General features: G+C 31.3%; 3 protein-coding genes and 1 pseudogene across 3 annotated transcripts in view; 2 read left to right on the top strand and 2 right to left on the bottom strand.

Moving 5' to 3' along the window:
• The first annotated feature begins 152 nt into the window (after positions 1-152).
• On the top strand, positions 153-1,211 carry LOC113391290 (zinc finger protein 501-like). The gene has a single exon (XM_026627233.1). The coding sequence runs from the start codon at positions 153-155 to the stop codon at positions 1,209-1,211; it is 1,059 nt and encodes a 352-aa protein (XP_026483018.1).
• Positions 1,212-14,505: 13,294 nt separating this feature from the next.
• LOC113376183 (zinc finger protein 239-like) lies at positions 14,506-15,706 on the bottom strand. Its single transcript, XM_026616103.1, has one exon. The coding sequence runs from the start codon at positions 15,654-15,656 to the stop codon at positions 14,601-14,603; it is 1,056 nt and encodes a 351-aa protein (XP_026471888.1). The 5' UTR covers positions 15,657-15,706; the 3' UTR covers positions 14,506-14,600.
• Positions 15,707-18,768: 3,062 nt separating this feature from the next.
• On the bottom strand, positions 18,769-19,131 carry LOC113391288 (annotated as a pseudogene).
• A 476-nt stretch (positions 19,132-19,607) lies between these two features.
• LOC113391287 (zinc finger protein 239-like) overlaps positions 19,608-21,746 on the top strand; it is an 8,197-nt gene continuing 6,058 nt past the window's right edge. Inside the window, exon 1 of the mRNA XM_026627232.1 lies at positions 19,608-19,785. Coding sequence (XP_026483017.1) covers positions 19,608-19,785 — 178 coding nt within the window. The remainder of the gene's footprint in view (positions 19,786-21,746) is intronic.

Genomic DNA, 21,746 nt, shown 5'->3' with positions numbered 1-21,746 from the left:
TAATTATAATTAAATAAGTTAATTTATTATATTTATATTATAGTATTGATAAATTTGTATTAAGTAATAAAATGAAGCTAAATTAATTTATAACGAAAATTATATGTTGTGTGCAATGAAATCCTTTATTTAGTAATTTCAACCTCCACAAAATGGATTGTAGAACAGATACTTGTGTACAAAATAATGAAATAAATGAAATTGTACATGAAATAGTAAATATCAAATCAGAAATATGTTCAGAAGACGAAACTACCTCTACAAATTTTGATCCTCTAGAGTACGAGATAAAAGAAGAGATCATTGAAGAAGACTCCCAAGACCAAAACAGCATAAACGAAAAACCCTTCCAATGTACCTTCTGTGACAAATCCTTCGAATACAATCATGCTCTTTTACGACACATCAGAACCCACACAAATGAAAAAACCCACGTCTGCAATGTATGTGGCAAACAATTCAGTCGTAAACATGTCCTAAAAATCCATTATCGAATACATACATCTGAAAAGCCTTATAAATGTTCACAATGTGGCAAGACATTTTCCCAACGAGGCCATTTGACTGAACATAAGAAAATACACACAGGGGAACGTCCACACAAATGCGATATCTGCGATAGAACATTCTTAGTTAAAAGCAATTTAGTCTCGCACCTCAGAACGCATACTGGTGAGCGCCCTTTTATGTGTAATATTTGTTTTAAGTCTTTCAGGCAAGCGTCAAGCTTGTCGAATCATATGTACCTTCACTCAGCTGAAAAATCATTTAAGTGTCCACATTGTGAAAAAGTTTTCACGCAACCAAGTAATTTAACTAACCACATGAAAAGCCACACTGAAGACAGGCCTTTTAAATGCACCTTTTGTGATCAAGCTTATACAAACTCTAATGGTTTAGAAAAGCACATCAAAATTCATGACGTTGATAGAAAATATAAATGCTCGTTTTGTGAAAAGTATTTTAAAAACCCAAGTAGTTTACAGAGACACGAAAGAACTCACTCAGGGGAACGCCCTTTTACATGTCAGATTTGTTTTAAGACCTTCAGTGACGAGTTTAAACTTTCGAGGCATATGATGAGCCATGCAGACGTAGAACCTGTACAATGTCCTCACTGTGATAGGAAATTTAAATATGCTGCGAGCTTGATGAGACACCAGAAGATCAATCATAAGATGGAAAACAAACTTGGCGATGATAAATCTTAATTTTATTTATAATCAAGTTTGTTGTTTTTTTTTTATAAATTTGTGATTATTTAAACTTAGTGATTGTTATCAATGAACATATAAATAAGTTAAAAAAACAAATGTGTGTTTAATTCTATGATAGAATCTTTTGAATAATTATTTATTATTAGAGAACATTGAATTGCTGTATGTATTTATGATGTTAGATTAATTAAGCTAAAAACATTTAAAATTCTTTAAATAGTTCATTACAGTACGGGAAATTCCAGCAATTTGCTTTAATTCAGGGTCCCATGCATGTCTAGTTTATTTATTTCGATACAAAACATATTTAATGTAGTTAAGATGTAAGTGAAACTTTGCCTTTTACTAGAACCCGACAATGATTTGATATATTATCAGAGAAAGGAGGTAGTTATAATAATTAAGTTTCTTTTAAGTAAAATACTACAAAAACTTCAAATCGGGGACACAAAAGAGTCAGTTGACTACAAAAACTTTTATCAAAGACACATAAGAGTCAGTTTACTATAAAAACTTCTTATCGAAGTCATAGAAGAGTTAGTTTACTGCAAAAACTTCTTTTTGAAGACACAGAAAAGTCAGTTTACTACAAAAACTTCTTATTGAAGACACAGAAGAGTCAGTTTACTACAAAAACTTATTAATGAAGACACAGAAGAATCAGTTTACTACAAAAACTTCTTATTGAAGACACAGAAGAATCAGTTTACTACAAAAACTTCTTCTAGAAGACACAGAAGAGTCAGTTTACTACAAAAACTTATTAATGAAGACACATAAGAGTCAGTTTACTACAAAACTTCTTATTGAAGACATACAAGAGTCAGTTTACTATAAAAACTTATTAATGAAGACACATAAGAGTCAGTTTACTACAAAAACTTTTTATTGAAGACACAGAAGAGTCAGTTTACTACAAAAACTTATTAATGAAGATACACAAGAGTCAGTTTACTACAAAAACTCCTTATAGAAGACACACAAGAGTCACTTCTGTATCTTCAAGAGGTTTTTATAGTAAACTAACTGTTCAGTTTTTTTGATAAGAAGTGTTTATAGTAAACTAATTCTTCTGTGTCTTCAGTAAGAAGTTTTTATAGTAAACTGACTCTTCTGTCTTGGATAAGAAGTTTTTGTAGTAAACCGACTCTTCTGTGTCTATAATAAGGAGTTGTTGTAGTAAACTGACTCTTCTAGGTCTTCTACAAGAAGTCTTTGTAGTAAACTGACTCTTCTGTGTCTTTAATAAGGAGTTGTTGTAGTAAACTGACTCTTCTGTGTCTTTAATAAGGAGTTGTTGTAGTAAAATGACTCTTCTAGGTCTTCTACAAGAAGTCTTTGTAGTAAACTGACTCTTCTGTGTCTTTAATAAGGAGTTGTTGTAGTAAACTGACTCTTCTAGGTCTTCTACAAGAAGTCTTTGTAGTAAACTGACTCTTCTGTGTCTTTAATAAGGAGTTGTTGTAGTAAAATGACTCTTCTAGGTCTTCTACAAGAAGTTTTTGTAGTAAACTGACTCTTCTGTGTCTTTAATAAGGAGTTGTTGTAGTAAACTGACTCTTCTAGGTCTTCTACAAGAAGTCTTTGTAGTAAACTGACTCTTCTGTGTCTTTAATAAGGAGTTGTTGTAGTAAACTGACTCTTCTAGGTCTTCTACAAGAAGTCTTTGTAGTAAACTGACTCTTCTGTGTCTTTAATAAGGAGTTGTTGTAGTAAACTGACTCTTCTGTGTCTTTAATAAGGAGTTGTTGTAGTAAACTGACTCTTCTGTGTCTTCAGAAAAACGTTTTTGTAGTAAACTGACTCATCTGTGTCTTTAATAAGGAGTTGTTGTAGTAAACTGACTCTTCTAGGTATTCTACAAGAAGTCTTTGTAGTAAACTGACTCTTCTGTGCCTTTAATAAGGAGTTGTTGTAGTAAACTGACTCTTCTATGTCTTCAATAAGTTTTTATAGTAAACTGACTCTTCTGCGTCTTTGATAAGAAGTAGTTGTAGTAAACTGACTCTTTTGTGTCTTCAGAAAGACGTTTTTGTAGTAAACTGACTCTTCTGCATCTTCAGAAAGACGTTTTTGTAGTAAACAGACTCTTCTATGTCTTCAAAAGTTTTTGTAGTAAACTGACTCATCTGTGTCTTTAATAAGAAGTTGTAGTAAACTGACTCTTCTAGGTCTTCTACAAGAAGTCTTTGTAGTAAACTGACCCTTCTGTGTCTTTAATAAGGAGTTGTTGTAGTAAAATGACTCTTCTAGGTCTTCTACAAGAAGTCTTTGTAGTAAACTGACTCTTCTGTGTCTTTAATAAGGAGTTGTTGTAGTAAACTGACTCTTCTGTGTCTTCAGAAAAACGTTTTTGTAGTAAACTGACTCATCTGTGTCTTTAATAAGGAGTTGTTGTAGTAAAATGACTCTTCTAGGTCTTCTACAAGAAGTTTTTGTAGTAAACTGACTCTTCTGTGTCTTTAATAAGGAGTTGTTGTAGTAAACTGACTCTTCTAGGTCTTCTACAAGAAGTCTTTGTAGTAAACTGACTCTTCTGTGTCTTTAATAAGGAGTTGTTGTAGTAAAATGACTCTTCTAGGTCTTCTACAAGAAGTTTTTGTAGTAAACTGACTCTTCTGTGTCTTTAATAAGGAGTTGTTGTAGTAAACTGACTCTTCTAGGTCTTCTACAAGAAGTCTTTGTAGTAAACTGACTCTTCTGTGTCTTTAATAAGGAGTTGTTGTAGTAAACTGACTCTTCTAGGTCTTCTACAAGAAGTCTTTGTAGTAAACTGACTCTTCTGTGTCTTTAATAAGGAGTTGTTGTAGTAAACTGACTCTTCTGTGTCTTTAATAAGGAGTTGTTGTAGTAAACTGACTCTTCTGTGTCTTCAGAAAGACGTTTTTGTAGTAAACTGACTCATCTGTGTCTTTAATAAGGAGTTGTTGTAGTAAACTGACTCTTCTAGGTATTCTACAAGAAGTCTTTGTAGTAAACTGACTCTTCTGTGCCTTTAATAAGGAGTTGTTGTAGTAAACTGACTCTTCTATGTCTTCAATAAGTTTTTATAGTAAACTGACTCTTCTGCGTCTTTGATAAGAAGTAGTTGTAGTAAACTGACTCTTTTGTGTCTTCAGAAAGACGTTTTTGTAGTAAACTGACTCTTCTGCATCTTCAGAAAGACGTTTTTGTAGTAAACAGACTCTTCTATGTCTTCAAAAGTTTTTGTAGTAAACTGACTCATCTGTGTCTTTAATAAGAAGTTGTAGTAAACTGACTCTTCTAGGTCTTCTACAAGAAGTCTTTGTAGTAAACTGACCCTTCTGTGTCTTTAATAAGGAGTTGTTGTAGTAAAATGACTCTTCTAGGTCTTCTACAAGAAGTCTTTGTAGTAAACTGACTCTTCTGTGTCTTTAATAAGGAGTTGTTGTAGTAAACTGACTCTTCTGTGTCTTCGGAAAGACGTTTTTGTAGTAAACTGACTCTTCTGTATTTTCTACAAGAAGTCTTTGTAGTAAACTGACTCTTCTGTATCTTCAATAAAAAGTTTTTGTAGCAAACTTACTCTTCTGTGTCTTGGATAAGAAGTTTTTGTAGTAAACTGACTCTTCTAGGTCTTCTACAAGAAGTCTTTGTAGTAAACTGACTCTTCAATAAAAAGTTTTTGTAGTTAATTGAATCTTCTGTATCTTCGATAAGAAGTTTTTGTAGTAAACTGACTCTTCAGTGTCTTTGGTAAGTAGTTTTTGTAGTAAACTCACTCTTCTGTTTTTTTTGATAAGAATGAGGAGTAACAAAATGTTCTATATGGTTTATAAACAGATTAAATAATAATCGTCTAATAATTTAGATGAATTCAAGGAACTATAACACAAGTTTTATATACTTGACTCGTTAAAATTTTTTTTATTGGAATACATTATAGATAACCTGTAAACTTAATAATCATTATTTATTTATATATTATATAATGTTTTATAATAATATTGATAACACAATGTTTCTTTTACGTTAAACATTTTTTTTCATCTGGATACATTATAGATGACCGGTAAACTTAATAATCAATATTTAGTTATATATTATAAAATATTTTATAATATCATTAATAGCACCATATTTTTTTTTAGTTTCAGAAATTAAAAACTCATCGGTCAAAATGCATTTACTTTAATGTATATAAAATAAAATGTATATGCTTAAGCAATTATAAAAACAGGCACAGTAAAAGTTAATTTAATAGAATCTAAAAACTTACCATTTTTACTGTCCATAGAATATTCCTTTAATATGCAGAGTAAAATCCCACTTCCAGGGACTATAAACGTGTCTTAAGCGAGAAAGCGTATGATGCGAGATATGGCAAACTGCTGTGACATAATATACGGGTAATCGTATTAAGCATGATCGTCTTAACCGGGGTTGCACTGTATATGATGCAACTGCAAATCGAACACTATTAATATAAAAAAATTCAGTTTGTTCATCATTCATCATTGAGATTCTAATTATTTATAAATAGACATTAAACAAAACAAACGTGAATGTTTATCGATGTGTAAATATATTATAAACCAACAATTGTCTAATTTATTTTAATCTGTTTTTTTGTGTTGAGACACTATTTAAACTACACTATTGGTTGCACAATTTAATCACCATTTTAACAATGATTATTCACACTTTTGTTTTAAATTATCACTAAATATTAAATATAACACATTTGTTTCTAAATTATTATAATTATTACACAACGAACTTTCTCAACAGAAAAATTAAACGCATGCCGATGTTTAGGTTATAATAAACAAACTGAAGTGTTCCAATAAGAAACCATTTTATTTTTAACGAGCTGAAGTTGGACACACAAAAGACCTATTATTAAGGGTAGACACACACCAGTATTTTTTTTATTATTTAAATAATTTTTACAACTGTCCTGAAACTTACAACAAGTAAAATATTTGACATGAAACTGAAGGCGTTGGCAAAATACAAATCATCTGACCATTGCCAGAGATTTGTCGAAGGTCTTGTCTATTGTTGATCAGTGCAGAAAAATTTTTCTTTTTAATCGGGCCCTGGTAGAGTTGTTCTGAAGTTTTCTCGCGAGCAAGTTCGGGTGATCAGCTAGACGATTTCTATATTTGTGTGAGTAAGCGATTATTTCATCCTTAACTGTGCGAGTGCATGTGTCTTTGGGTGCGTTCGACTTGGACGCTTACGCGCTGTGAGCGCGACGTGAGCGCGCTTTCATCGTTCGACTTGGCGCTGTGAGTGTCACATAAGTACGCTCGTAGCACCATCGTGGGATGCTCGTAGCACATATTTTGCGCTCATACGTGCTCACGCCACAGAGGTAGGGCCATAGATAAACAAGTATAACCCCATGGGGTAGGGCAGCGTGAGCGTGAGCGTCAGTTGTTTTTACTATCTGTCATTTCATTTATTTATTAATTGTCAAATTCTTTATAATCCCGCAAAAATGGCAAGCTGTATATCACAATTATTTTTTAATATTAATATTAATATTGATTAATTTTAAATTTAATTAATTTTAAATAATTTTAAATTTTAATTTTAATATTACTATTAATTAAGCATAAACTAACCAAATTTCATTCATTTATTAATTGTTAAATTCTTTATAATCCCGCAAAAATGCCGAGTTGTATATCACATTTATTTTTTAGTATTAATATTAATATTAAATTAATTAATTTTAAATTCAATTAATTTTAAATAATTTTAAATTTAATATTACTATTAATTAAGCATAAGCTAACCAAATTTCATTTATTTATTAATTATTAAATTCTTTATAATCTCGCAAAAATGCCAAGTTGTATATCACATTTATTTTTTAGTATTAATATTAATATTAAATTAATTAATTTTAAATTCAATTAATTTTAAATTTTAATTTTAATATTACTATTAATTAAGCATAAGCTAACCAAATTTCATTTATTTATTAATTGTTAAATTGTTAAATTCTTTATAATCCCGCTGAATGATCCAGAAAGTAATAAAATTTACACAATTACCGTTACCGCCAGTTGCCGCCATTTTGATGCTTATTGACGCTCACAGTATCCAAAACGAACGGAATTTAGTTATCGATTCTGAGCGCTTATCGGCCAAGTCGAACGCTAAAAATTCGTGCTTATAAGCGTGAGCGCTCACAGCGCGTAAGCGTCCAAGTCGAATGCACCCTTTGTGTATTAACCAATTTGGAACATACTTTGGTGCTTTCAAAATTTCTGTCAATAACTTGTTTTAAAATCTTTGAATTATTAAAGCGTTTGAGTTGGAAGCTGATCCCCATAGCTGTATGCCATATGTCCAAATTGGTTTATTGATGGCTTTAAAGAGGTAAATTTTATTATGCGTCAAGTTTTTATTTTAGTCCAAGGAGCCAACAATATCTTCTTCTGGTTTCTTCAAGCTGCTTTCTCTTTTTCTTAATGTTTGCTTTCCAGGTTAGTCTCTTATCCAGGTGTACACCTAGATATTTGACTGTATCTGTTTGATCTATAATTTCGTCATTAAGTTTTACTGCAGGACAAGTTCCTTTGCAGAGAGTGAAAGTGATGTGTTTTGACTTGCTGCTGTTAACTTCTATTCTCCACAAGCTTAACCATTTTTGTATCACGTCAAGATGATCCTGCAGCATTTTTTATGTGATTATGGAATCTTCATGTGTTGTCAGAATGCCTGTGTCGTCTGCAGATGTTGCTGTCAAAATGTCATCTTTCTGCGGTAGGTCCGCAGTGTATATGAGGTATAATAGTGGCCCAAGGACACTACCTTGAGGCACTCGCGATCTGACTGGATGTAATGTGGATTTTTCACCCCTATGAGAATGCTATACCTTCCAGGTAAGACTTTATGATTAGGTATATACCATCGGTAATGCATTTTTGATTTTTGTACAGAAGATCGGGGTACCACACCTTATCAAAGGCTTGACTAATATCGAGGAAAACAGCTGAACAGTAGTTCTTGTTTTGGTAAGCCTTGTTTATATTGTCGGCAATTTTTTAAAAATCTAAATTGATGCTCAGGGATAACGTTGCTATCATAAATAAAGGGTTTTATTTTACTAATTAGGACCTTCTCAAATATTTTGAATAACGTTGGAAGTAAACTAATTGGTCTGTAACTTTGGACTTCATTCGGATTTTTACCAGGCTTCGGAATAATTATGATTTTAGCAATTTTCCATTGATCGGGATATGATTTAAGTCTTATTATACCGTTAAACAGGATTGTTATGAAACGGTAGGCTTTGTAGGGAAGTTCTTTAAGTATGTTAATATTAATGCTGTCAACGCCAGGTGCTTTTGCAGATTTTGCTCTTCGGATTTCTTTTGTAATTTCTGGAACTTTGATTATGATGTTTGATGAGAAATTTGACACAACAGTATTGATTAAAAGTTAACGATATTGGATAGATTATGATTGGATTTTTTTTATTATTGTACTACACGCAAATTTACGGATTGTTATAATAATATTAATTTATTCATTCTATCATTCTTACATTAATTTTTATATCGGTCTAATTTATTTATCTAAAAGTTTTTACTTAATACCTTTTGTCTTTGCAAAGTTAGAAGTGCCTTTTTCATGCCATCTAACCAGATTTAAAAGTGATTTGTTATGACTATCGATTTATTAATTTACAGTTATTTATTATAATATTTTTATACATTTAGTGGCAGATTACACATGTTTTGCATTGCTATTCTTTGGTTGCTGTAGAATAAGTAAGATTATAGGTTGATTTTAATACTTTACTTACTATGTTTTGGCGTCTATATTTTTTTGAAGTTATACTTCAAATTCGATTTGTAAAAAGTTTCGGTAAATGTTTGTTTTACAATTACATGTATAATATAACATTATAGGTAAAAATAATGAAAGTCGAACTTAAATTTTGTTTGCTACTATTATAATATCCATCATATTTACTGTCAGGATATACCAGGGGAGCAGTCACATTTGTCATTGAAAACGGTTTGAAATTTAAACAGAGACTTATAGTGTTTTTTTTATCTAATTTAACAGAAGAACAAATGTATATTAATCAATTTTGTTCATTTAAAACAATTTTATTTTATACGTCCAATCACTAGATTGGAATTCGATTTAAACATTCTAAATAATACTACCAAAAATTTGCTGATGTTCCATAATGGAATAGTATAAAAAAATTAATCTACCAGGAGAACAGTCGAAATTCAAGCAATTTTGTACAAAAACAAGTCAAGTGGTGTGATGAGAATAAAAAAATGTTTCAATTCAATTACCATTGATTTATTTAATAAATATTAGTCAACTAACTAACCAACCTGTTCTCATAAAAAATTAATTTCACAATTTTGGTTTAGATAAAAGATAGAAATAGTCGAACAACCAAAAAAGGACATGTTACCATTGATGCACCTTTTCTTTGGATAGATATCACGTCAGATTTAATTTTAATTTTTTCGTTATAGAGTTCTTGTCGCGTTAAAATTTGCCTTGGTACTTCCCCTTTCCATTTTTCGAAGAATTAATTCAGATTAGTTTTGCAATTAGACTTATGGACCGATTCCGCCGCATAACAGAAAAATGTTATGGCAAGGCTGTGTTATAAACAACTTTTCATACTAAATATTGACAAAGCCATGTGGTTGGTGTGCAGTTAGGCGTATTTCTGAAGATGTCAGATAGAAAATCTAATCTAGAAACCGCACAGATGTCAAAAAAAAAAATCGATCGTAGATAACAGGGTTTTTCTGACCCAGATTCATAACATACGAGTGCGTTGCAGTTTATATGTAAAACGACTGAATGCACAGCTAATACATGACATTTTGACAGTATTCAGTATGATTCAGTAGCATAATGTATGGAAGTTGGAGCGTAACATGGCCATAACATTTTTCTACTATGCGGCAGAATCGGTCCCTTAGTTTCTAAAATATACTTTTATTTTCGTGTTAGTTAAAATGTTTGAGCACGTAAATATGCATAAAAAATAACAGACAAATGTTATGGCAAAGCTGTGTTATAAAGAACTTTTCATACTAAATATTGACAAAGCCATGTGGTTGGTATGCAGTCAGGCGTTTTTCTCAGGTTGTCAAATAGAAAACCTAGCCTAGAAACCGCATAAATGTCAAAAAAACGATCTTACATAACAGGGTTCTTCTGACCAAGCTTCATAACATGTGAGTGACGTTGCAGTTTACGTGAAAAACGCATGAATGGGCAGTAAATACATGATATTTTGACAGTATTCACTTTGATTCAGTAGCATAATGTATGCAAGTTGGAGCGTAACATGGTCTTACCATAACATTTTTCTACTATGCGGCATAATCGGTCCCTTAGTTTCTAAAATACACTTTTATTTTCGTAAAAAATAATAATAAAATTTCGCATGAAAAATAAATAAATAAATAGTTGATTATATTGCTTTTATTGAAACACTTTGGTGAACACATCAATCGTTATTTTACAAATTATAATATATATTGTATTTTCACACCCATTTAGTATCATTTTGTTCCCTTTCACTTGTAAATAACATTACAAAATAGTTTTAAAAAACTTAATATGCCATGCAAAAAACAACTAATATTAAAATTAATACACACATGAGCCGATTCTCGAATAAAATAGAAATGTTATGGTAATGTTATGTTTTTTATGTCTTTGATAACACATACATGAAGTTAGGTTTTATGTGTCAAACACCTGATGTCACAACAAATACATAGTATTTTGACCAACCTACCAACTCATACGATTAAAATAACATTTTTATTTTATCCAAAAATCGATTCCTCAAATCAGTGGGGCAATTCTACCGTAACCTAGAAGATACGATAGCGTTGTTATGGCAACGCTATGTTATGCTTGTTTATTGGTAGTGAAAACTGTGAAAATGTCTTGGTATAATAAAAATGATTCTTTAAAATTACTCAGTTTATTTTAGATGTTACTTGTTTCACGGTTCAGCAAGAAGAGAGTTATTTTACATAGTTTTAACATTAACATAAATATAAAATGGCGGATACATAGTTTTATGGTAGGTAGGACTGTTAGCAACATCACTAATAGTAATGGCGGGACATTTGAATTACAAATATATATAACATTACATTTGACATTACATAAGAAAAATGTGACCAACAATTTTATCCATGTTTATCTATTTGCTGTGCGGTCAAGTGAATTTTACATATAAACAAGCAAAGAAGAATCTTATGATAACAGCATCTTCAAAAATTCTGTTATCATAAGATTCTTCCTTGCTTGTTTATATGTAAAATACGCCTGATCGTACAACAATTAGATAGACATTTTCACAATTTTTACTACCCAGAAACAAGCATAACATAGCATTGCCATAACAACGGTATCTTATTGTCTATGTACGGCAAAATTGGCCCATAAATATATAATATAGTAAAAAATATTTATTAGCTAGAATTCTGTAATACTTTATCAACAAGATTCCTTAAATTGTATAAAAAATTTCCTAGGCCGTACTAAGCATTTTATTGAATGATAGAAGACTTATTTTTATTTCATTATTGGAAGCATTCTCAAGAAGTTACTTAACTACTCAAATACGTAAACAAATATTTGTTTATAATAATATATATATAAACTATGAATTGTTATTGTTAAAAAAATATAATAACAAATATTTCTTAAAGAAGAAATTTATTAACTTCCCATAGGATAAGTTATTGTAACCGTCAAAAAAATCGAAAATGAAAATGTTTTTATATCTATTATATAAAAATAAGTCGGGTTTTCCTTACTGACGATATAACTCCAGAACGCACAAACCGATTTCGACGATTTTGAATTCGTTGGAAAGGTCTCGGACTCCGTGAGGTTTATAGCAAAGAAAATTAAAGGAAGATTTCAACAGAAAAGCGGAAAACACTTTTACTTTTTTCACATACAGCGTTATCTCTGTACTACCAACTAATATTTTTTGTTTGACAGCTACTCATTGTTCTCTGCTTACAATTTTTCATGTGACAAACCGGCATTATGTTCACTGTAAAATTGTGCAAAAAAAGTAAAAAAATAAGTTATTCGTTTCCTAACATTTCAATTGGAAACCATCAAATCAATCACGTGTATTGTGCAAACTTTCATTCAATTACAACAGCAGACAAATTTTTTCTTCATCTTTTAATCACCAAACGAAATGTTACATAAAATGAAACCATCTGGTGGTGAAGCGGATTTCGCCCGGTTTGCTAGTCTTGTATATTTATATAGAGAGCTAAATGTGCAAAAAATGGTAGTTTTTGAAATAAGGAAGCATCCGATTTGAATGATTCAAATAAAAATCAATTCTTACTGATGGGGTGCTGATTAGTTTTTGGCAAAAGCAGGCCCAGCCGTTACGGAGATATAGAGCAAAGAGTGCCGAAAACAGAAATCGAGATTTTGAGAGAACGGAGGGTCCGATTTGAATGATTCAAATAACATTCATTTCGTAATAATGGGGAGAAGTGGTGATTAGTTTTTGGCAAAGACCTGTCCAGCTGTTTTGGAGATAAAGAACTAATTGTGCAAAAAATTGTAGTTTTTGAGAGAACAAAGCATCCGATTTGAATGATTCAAAAACATCGATTCTTACTGATGGGGCGACGTGCTGATTAGTTTTTGGCAAAAGTAGGTCCACCGTTACGGTGATATAGAGCAAAAAGTGCCGAAAACAGAAATCGAGATTTTGAGAGAATAGAGCATCCGATTTGAATGATTCAAAAAACATTAAAATCGTAATAATGGGGAAAAGTGGTAATTAGTATTTATGATAAAGCGCTAAATGTGCAAAAAATGGTCGTTTTTGAGAGAACAAAGCATCCGATTTGAATGATTCAAAAAACATTTTGCTTATATTGACAAAACAATTGTTTTTGTTAAAGCATTTTTTTTAGAATAAATAAAATAAAAAAATTTGCTTCCCCCAATAACAATCGTTTCTAGCTAAAATTCTATTGCTCACTTATATACTTAAAATAAATAATTTTAACTTTGCAATTCAATTTATATATTTCTTATAAATATGAGATAAAGTCCTTCATTCTTATTTTACTTCATTAAGTTTTGTTTATTTAGGTTTTATATAAATATTTATAAACGACATTGACTAATTCAATAAACTGTTATATTTTATCTATAAGGAATAAATAATGAAAGTTCTAGTTTTTATAATATCTATTCATTATTGAATGCTAATTTTTATTTCTTAATTGTTGTACGGAAAGTTCCAGCAATTTGCCTTAAGGCACGATGCTATACACCATCAGTTTTTCCTAATTTCGGTGTCAAACGATTCAGAATGACTTGGAACAACGAGAAAATATAAAATTCGCAAATTTACTATAATCTAAGTAATAAATAAATAAATGAACTAGTGGTGTATTGCATCGTGCCTTAAGGAAAATTGCTGGAACTTCCGGAAGGAAGAATATTAAATGTTTTAAAATAGATTGTTATAAATATTGTAACATTGTCGAATATTTATAGGAATTATATAATCTGAATTGCAAAGTTAAAATTATTTGTTAAAAGTATATAAGTGAGCTTTAGAACTTTAGCCAGAATTAAAATTAATATCTGAAATATTTTCGATATATAAAAAAAAAATTAAATATTTTTTTACAAAAGCAATTATTTTGTTAAAACAAGCAGAAAGTTCTTTGAATCATTCAAATCGGACGCTTAGTTCTCTCAAAAATGCCATTTTTTGCACATTTAGCTCTGTATCTCCGAAACCGCTGAACCTGCCTTTGCTAAAAACTAATCACCTCTTCTTCCAATCATTACAAAATGATTGTTTTTTAGATCATTTAAATCGGATTTTTTGTACTCTTTGCTCTTTATCTCCGTAACGGCTGGGCCTGCCTTTGCCAAAAACTAATCAGTACATCTCGCTATCAATAGGGATCGAATGCTTTTCGAAGCATTCAAATCGGTTGATCCGTGCGCCCGAAAACGCTTACGAAAAAATGCGGACATACAAAACACACACACACACATACACACACATCGATTTTTTCTGAGGTATGCCAAAATGTTCAGAAACCCTCAAAACGTCGAGAAGTTCAAAAAATTTCATTTTCGATTTTCGGCCCATTACTATAACTATCCTACAGGAAGTTAATAAATGCTAATTTGATAAAATTTTTGATAATTTGTGATTTCAATCATATCAAATTGTTTAAAAATTAATACTAAACATTCTTTGGTTTGTAGCACCCTACGATAAAAATCTTGAAATATATATAAAAAATTTATTTGGCACCTTTTTCAATATCTTCCTTGTCTCTCATTACCACTATTTAGTCTTCATTTACACCCCTATCTTCCCTCTCAGACAATATTGTGAGTCTTCATATGCCGTTGCAACAAAGGCGACTGTGTAAATCCCTTTCCACAAATCATGCACTTATAGGGCCTTTCACCTGTATGGAGTCTCGTATGCACCACCAGAGCATTCGAAGTAGTAAACATCTTACTGCATGTCAAACACTTAAAACGTTTTTCCCCTGTATGAGTCCTCGTGTGCGTTGACAAAGGCCCCGGTTGTGTATAAGCCTTATCACAATACTTGCATTTAAAAGGTCTTTCACCAGTATGGATAACTTTGTGTCTTGTTAAAATAGATATTTGGGTAAACTTTTTGTCACAGAAATGACATTCATAACGCCTGTCCCCGGTGTGGATTCGTTTGTGCATTGTGAGACGTACAGAACTTGTGAAGGCTTTGTTGCACTCATCACACTTGTAGGGGCGCTCACCTGAATGTATTCTAGAATGTGTGAGTAAATCATTTTTCACCACAAAGCCTTTATTACAATAAGTGCATGTAAATGGTTTTTGTTCGCTATGCACAAACATGTGCCTTGAGACATAATTCAAGCGAGAAAAGCCTTTATTGCAGATTTCACACTTGTAAGGACGATCTTCAGAATGGGTCACCTCGTGTCTTGCTAACTCGCTAGGGCTTTTGAATACTTTCGTGCAAACTTTGCATTCATAAAGGCCTTCTCCTGTGTGATATTTCAGGTGAGATGTTAGATGACTTTGGCGAGAGAATGTCAAACCACAGTAGGAGCATTGGAGTGATTTAGCACAAGCGTAGGAGTGATTTTTTAAGGACAGAGAATTTGTAAAGGTTTTGTTGCAGATGATGCAGACAAATGGACCGGTGTGAGTTCTGATGTGTGATGATAAAGAGTCTTTGCGGGTGAAGACTTTTGGGCAATATGTACATATAAAAGACTTTTTACTTGGAATTTTTGGCACTTTGGAGCCTTTACGTACTTTGTTTCTTATAGCCTTTGTGAGAATTACATCATCTTCTTCTTCTAAATATATTTCTGATTCAAATAAATTGGCACAATCTTTGGCATAAGTATTATCCATTTTATAATATAATTTTTACTTAATTTTGTCATATTTGAATGCACATTACTTTAGTTGCTTTATTGATTTCTTGATCTTTTGCTGACATTTCAATTTCTTTCTTGTTGTATTAAAAACACATAGAAACATAACTTAAACAATATTTTAAAATATGTTTCACTAAATTTTATATTATAACTAGTAAATTTATCACAAATTAATTTATTTAAGCCATTTTGATACTAATTTAGAATTTTCTAAAAATTGTAACCTCAATTTAACATGGCTGTCAATTGACAGATAAAGGCGCTGCCACACATGGCGGTGAAAAGACAAGAAGATAAAGGCACTGTCACACATGGCGGTATTTTGAAAAGACGAAAAAGTAAATTTAATTTTATAAAATACTAGCTAACCCGACGAACTCCGTTTCGCCACCAGATGGTTTCGTGAGAAAGATGAAGAAATTTTTTGTTTGTTTTATATTTGAAAAGGAAAAATTTGATCAGGAAGGAAAACCCGACTTATTTATATATATATATAGAAGATAATCTATTTGCAATTATTTAAAACAATTATTGATTATTTTTATTATTCGAATTTTTAATTATGGTGCGTGAAGTTCCAGCAATTTGCTTTAGGGCACGATGCCATGCACCACGAATTTTCTTAGCTATAAACCTTGCGGAGCCCAAGACCTTTCCAACAAATGCAAAATTGTCGAAATCGGTTCGTGCGTTCTGGAGTTATTTCGTCAGGAAGGAAAACCCGACTTATTTTTATATATATAGAAGATAATCTATTTGCAATTATTTAAAACAATTATTGATTATTTTTATTACTCGAATTTTTAATTACGGTGCGTGAAGTTCCAGCAATTTGCATTAGGGCACGATGCCATGCACCACTAATTTTCTTAGCTATAAACCTTGCGGAGCCCAAGACCTTTCCAACGAATGCAAAATTGTCGAAATCGGTTCGTGCGTTCTGGGGTTATTTCGACGGGAAGGAAAACCCGACTTATTTTTATATATATAGAAGATAAACGCATTTATAAAATATAAACTAGTGGTGTATGGCATCGTGCCTTAAGGTAAATTGCTGGAACTTTCCGTACCTTAATAAAATATTATTATAAACAATGTAACTTTCATGGTTCTTATTTTATAAAAAGTAAATAAACAAAACGTAAGGGGGCTTATTTATTATCTATGGGGCGACCATTAAAAACATGAGGTTTTTATGGGGAAGAAGGGGATTGACAATAAATCACCAAATATCACGTGGGGGAGGGAGGGGTATAGTAAGATATCACGTGTATCTAATTTTTAATTGATTTCTTTAAAAAAAATTCAAAAATTAAAATTAAAAAAAAAAAAATTACAGTTTTATCACGTGATGTAAGGTGGAGGAGGGGGTGGTAATTTTGAATATCAGCATGTATAACCAAGGGCAAGGGGTGGGTCCAAAAATCCTTAAAAACTAGCTCACGTGATTAACAGACGCCCCCTAATCAATCGGATTTATGATGAAGAACACTAACTAATATTTCTTAGTATTATATAAACTGGAATGCAAAGTTAAAATTATTTATTCGAAGTATATAAGTGATATTTAGAACTTAGCTAAAACTTGAATTAAAATCCGAATTATTTTTCGATATCAAAGAAAAAAAAATTGAAAAAAAATAGAATAAAAAAAAATAATCTTTCCTCAAAAGCAATCGTATCGTCAACACAAGCAGAAAGTTTTTTAAATCATTCAAATCGGACTCTTAGTTCTATCAAAAACTGCCATTTATTGCGCATTCAGCTCTGTATCTTCTAAATGACTAGACCTGCCTTTGTCAAAAACTAATCACTTCTTCTCGCAATCATTACAAATTGAATGTTTTTTGGATCATTCAAATCGGATACTCCGTTCTCTCATAACATCGATTTCTATTTTCTGCACTCTTTGCTCCATTTCTCCGTAAAGGCTGGACCTGGCTTAGCCACAAACTAATCAACACATTAATAGGAATCGAATGTTTTTTTAACCATTCAAATCGGTATCCTATTTGATAACCTGTCTTTGTGATTCATTTATGGTCTTATAGCATAAGCAGTATAAAAAAATTCAGAAAAATAATAATATAGTATCTGCGCTAAACGAACAATATCACACTTGATTTTACCACACAACATAATTGCTTCAAGCTAAATTAGTTTCTAGAATTTTCATAATCTCGTACAATATATTAGTTGCTTTTTGGCAATTATAATTTATAAAGTACTTTATAAATTTTCTTACTAATAATCCAATAAACACAATTGTTTAAGTTCAAATTTTAGGTGAATTAATTTGTAAAATCTAGTTCATATATGCACTATTCAATCTAAGATCAACTTGTTAAATATTCTATATCCAATGCCAAACAAATTAATTTATGACACATGAAACAAAATTCTAAATCATTTTTTTAATAAGTAGAAATATTTGTACGCATTGTTAAATAATTTTGTAAAGTAAACCAAAATGTGGAATGCATAAGTTTAAAAAAATAATGTATATGCAATTTATGGACTTATTGGGTTATTTATTAAACTGAATTATTTAATTTCTCTGCCAAACATATACTGTTGACTGTATCTTACATTATTTTGATTTCTGGCACATTCAGCTGCTTTTCGACAGAAATAATGTAGAGGTACATTTTTGTTGTAATTATATCTAATATTGTCAGCTAAATTCAAATTCAAGTGAATTGAACATTTCTAGCAGATGACTGTCAAATGGTTTCAATGTCAAACAATGATAAGCATTTTTTTTGAAATATTGCTATTTATTTTACAATATTCATTAAATCTTAAAAATTCCTTTGACCAACTCTGAAAAAGAGTTATCAAGAACCAAATAACCATTTAGGAAAAGTATCAAATCATACACCCAGAAGAATTTATATATATTATATATAGATATATATATATATATATATATAATATATATATAACAGTAAATGACAAAATAAATAAAAATCAAATAAAACAGTAAATGACAAAAAAGTGAGTAAAATAATAACAATGTTGTTCATTTAGGTTTATTATTAATAAAATTATAGATTACTTCAAATTTTCACTTTCTTGGCTAATTCTCACTTTGCAGCATGAGCCAATAATTCATGTCGACTCAATGTTTTTTCTGACTTGTATATTTTATTACACTTCTCACATTTATGACATTTTACTTTGTTGTGCACTGCCAAGTGTCCTTTTAAATAAGTTGCTTGACTAAACGTTTTACTGCAGATTTCACATTTAAAAGGGCGCTCTTCAGAATGGGTCTTCTCATGCGCATTTAACATTACTTTCGTTCTAAATGCTTTACTGCATGTTTCACAGCTGAAAGGGCGTTCTCCGGAATGGATGCTCATGTGTCTTTTCAAAGTGCCTGATTGGTTGAAAGTGCTTTCGCATAACGGACATTCATAAGGACGCTCTCCAGTGTGAGTAGACATATGTCTTTTTAGGCGACTGATTTATCAAATATTCTATTACATATTTCACAAGCAAAATTTTATTGTGGGTAAGCTTGTGGGTTTCCATATACTCTAATTGTGTGAATGCTTTAAGCATATTTCACATTGTAAGGTTTGTCTCTTCGGTGTGAATATACATGTGAGTAGTTAAATGATGTGGACGTAGGAATCCTATCGCAGATTTCACATCTGTAAGGGCGTACTCCACTGTGAATAAGCATGTGTTGCTTCAAATGATTCAGTCGATTAAATTCTCGGTTGCATAGGTTGCATTGGTATCCTTTTTCACCAGTATGAGTTCTGAGATGTATTTTAAACGACCTAAGTCCTGAAAAGTCTTCTGAACAATATGTGCATTCACGATTATGAAGTGTTATATGTTTTCTAAATTATGCAACCTTATGAATGGTTTATTACATATCTCACACCACATAAGCAGTCTGGATTCCCTCCTGATGACATCTTCTTCTAAAGTGACTTCGCAGTCTATAAAATTCTCCAGACATGTATCATCATCCTCTGGACACGACTCAGATCAACAACATCATCAAGGCCCCCCAATTCATCCCAATTTCACACTAATGACTTCTGGTGGTTCTATTTTAATTTTCTCCTCGTTCGTCAAGACAGCCGGTTCTTCAACATTATTATTATATTTACACTATTTGATTTACAATTAATTAAATATGGTTTTAAAAGATTTTTTTGACGCTTTCGCTAGTTTGACGTTTGATATGAAACCTAGGCCATAGATAAAGAAATAGATAGGATACTTCAGGGTCATCAAGATAATTGCAAATTACGCTGGTAGAGGCACTAGAATTCGTAGCAGGATGTAGAAATGTAAAACAAAACTTCTTGTAAAAGGTTTACATATCAAATAATTTTAGTGATTTTAATTTATGTAAAAGCCGATAATTAAGTTATTTCTATTAGCCTAATATCTATATAGAACTAGTGGGGCGCATGGCATCGTGCCTTAAGGCAAATTGCTGGAACTTCCCGTACCAAAAATTATTTTTTTTCAAAAAGATTAACATTTTTGAAAGAATTTTACTCTAAAAAATTAGATTTTTGAGAAACTATAAATTTGTGATAAAAATTTCCTTTTTTTGAAAAAAAAAGAATTTCTGAAGCAAAATTTATTTGAAATATTTTGGAAATTCAGAACATTTTTTCAAAACAATCGTACTGCTTTAATTGCATAGAGACGAAATATCGAAGCGCATAAGTGCTGCGTCGCCGTCTAAAGGATAAACATTGGTACGGAACCCATAGGTAAACAAAATTTATACTTATTGTTAAAATTTCTATAAAATATCTGATAATTTAATGTGCATATGTCTAATGATCATTTTTGACCGCCAAATGGCATTTTTTTTACTCTTTTTACTAGATCTCCAAAACCGTTAGACCTGCCTTCATGAAAATTTGGTCAGTTCTTCATCTTGTTAATACAAGTAAAATGTTTTCTGAATTATTCAAATCGAACGCTCCGTTCTCTTAAAAACTGAGTTACCGTTTTTGACAGTTTTTGCCCCATATCTTCGGAATGGCTAGACCTGCCTTTGCCAAAAACTAATCAGCACGTCTCCTTATCAAAACGAATCGAATGTTTTTTGAATTATTCAAATCGCTTCATCCGTGTTCCCAAAATCGTCGACGAAAATTTGTATCCGAACACACACACATACACGCACACACACACACATACACATACATCCATTTTTTCTAAGGTATGCCAAAATTTTCAGAAGGTTTTGAAACGTAAAGATATATAAAAAAAATTCATTTTCGATTTTTTTGCGATTACTATAACTTGCCCTACGGGAAGTTAAAAAAATCAGATGAGGATATGTATGCTAATTATTCATTACAACTACCTATAATACATATCATATAAATCATTAACTTTAGAAAGAAAGTCATTAAGTCATTGAGTATGAAATTGGGAGGCTTACTCATAGACCTTATACAATACATGGACTGCTAGTTGAGCGCATAAAAAGTGTCAAAAGATGTTCTATGGTATGAGGCCATACGAGGGTAATTTTGCGGCCGAGATATGTCAAATACGAACACGAGCTTTACCGAGATTATTCGAATGCACTCGATCGCTTAAATTTTACAGTTACTTGGGTTCACGTGATGTTTGATCGCTCGGGTTTTTAACTAAAAGGATAAAAATATACCTGTTGTAAAATTGTTAAAAGTAAATGTCTTCTAAAATGTGTTTGGTCTGTGGTAAAGTTCCTGATTGCAGTAAAACATTCGACAATCATCGATATAAAAAATCGAGGATATCTTTCATATCCTTCTAATGCATGTTTAATTATGTTTTATATATAGAAACCCTAATTCGAAATTCTTTAAATTTAATGTACAAAAGTTCATATGAAAGCACGATTCTCCGAAAGTTGAATGACTTGGGACTTGCACATTTTTTTAGATCAAGCCATTTCCAGCAATTTGTCCAGCACTATCATGACCTTATCAACTTTGTCGCAAAAATGTATTTAACAATTAGATGCACCATGAAAAGAACATAAAAAAGCCAAAGTTGATAAATATGTACGCCACTTTCACACAAAAAT

This window comes from Ctenocephalides felis, unplaced genomic scaffold, assembly GCF_003426905.1.
Source record: "Ctenocephalides felis isolate EL2017-DRISC unplaced genomic scaffold, ASM342690v1 CF-g0.4_SCAFFOLD_00845, whole genome shotgun sequence".
Lineage (NCBI taxonomy): Eukaryota > Metazoa > Arthropoda > Insecta > Siphonaptera > Pulicidae > Ctenocephalides > Ctenocephalides felis.
The sequence above is the reverse complement of the archived record's forward strand: the minus strand, read 5'-3'. Positions and strand labels throughout refer to the sequence as shown.

Excerpts from the sequence above, each read along its gene's own strand:
- LOC113376183 (XM_026616103.1), bottom strand. The coding sequence starts at position 15,656 with ATGGATAATACTTATGCCAAAGATTGTGCCAATTTATTTGAATCAGAA.
- LOC113391290 (XM_026627233.1), top strand. The coding sequence starts at position 153 with ATGGATTGTAGAACAGATACTTGTGTACAAAATAATGAAATAAATGAA.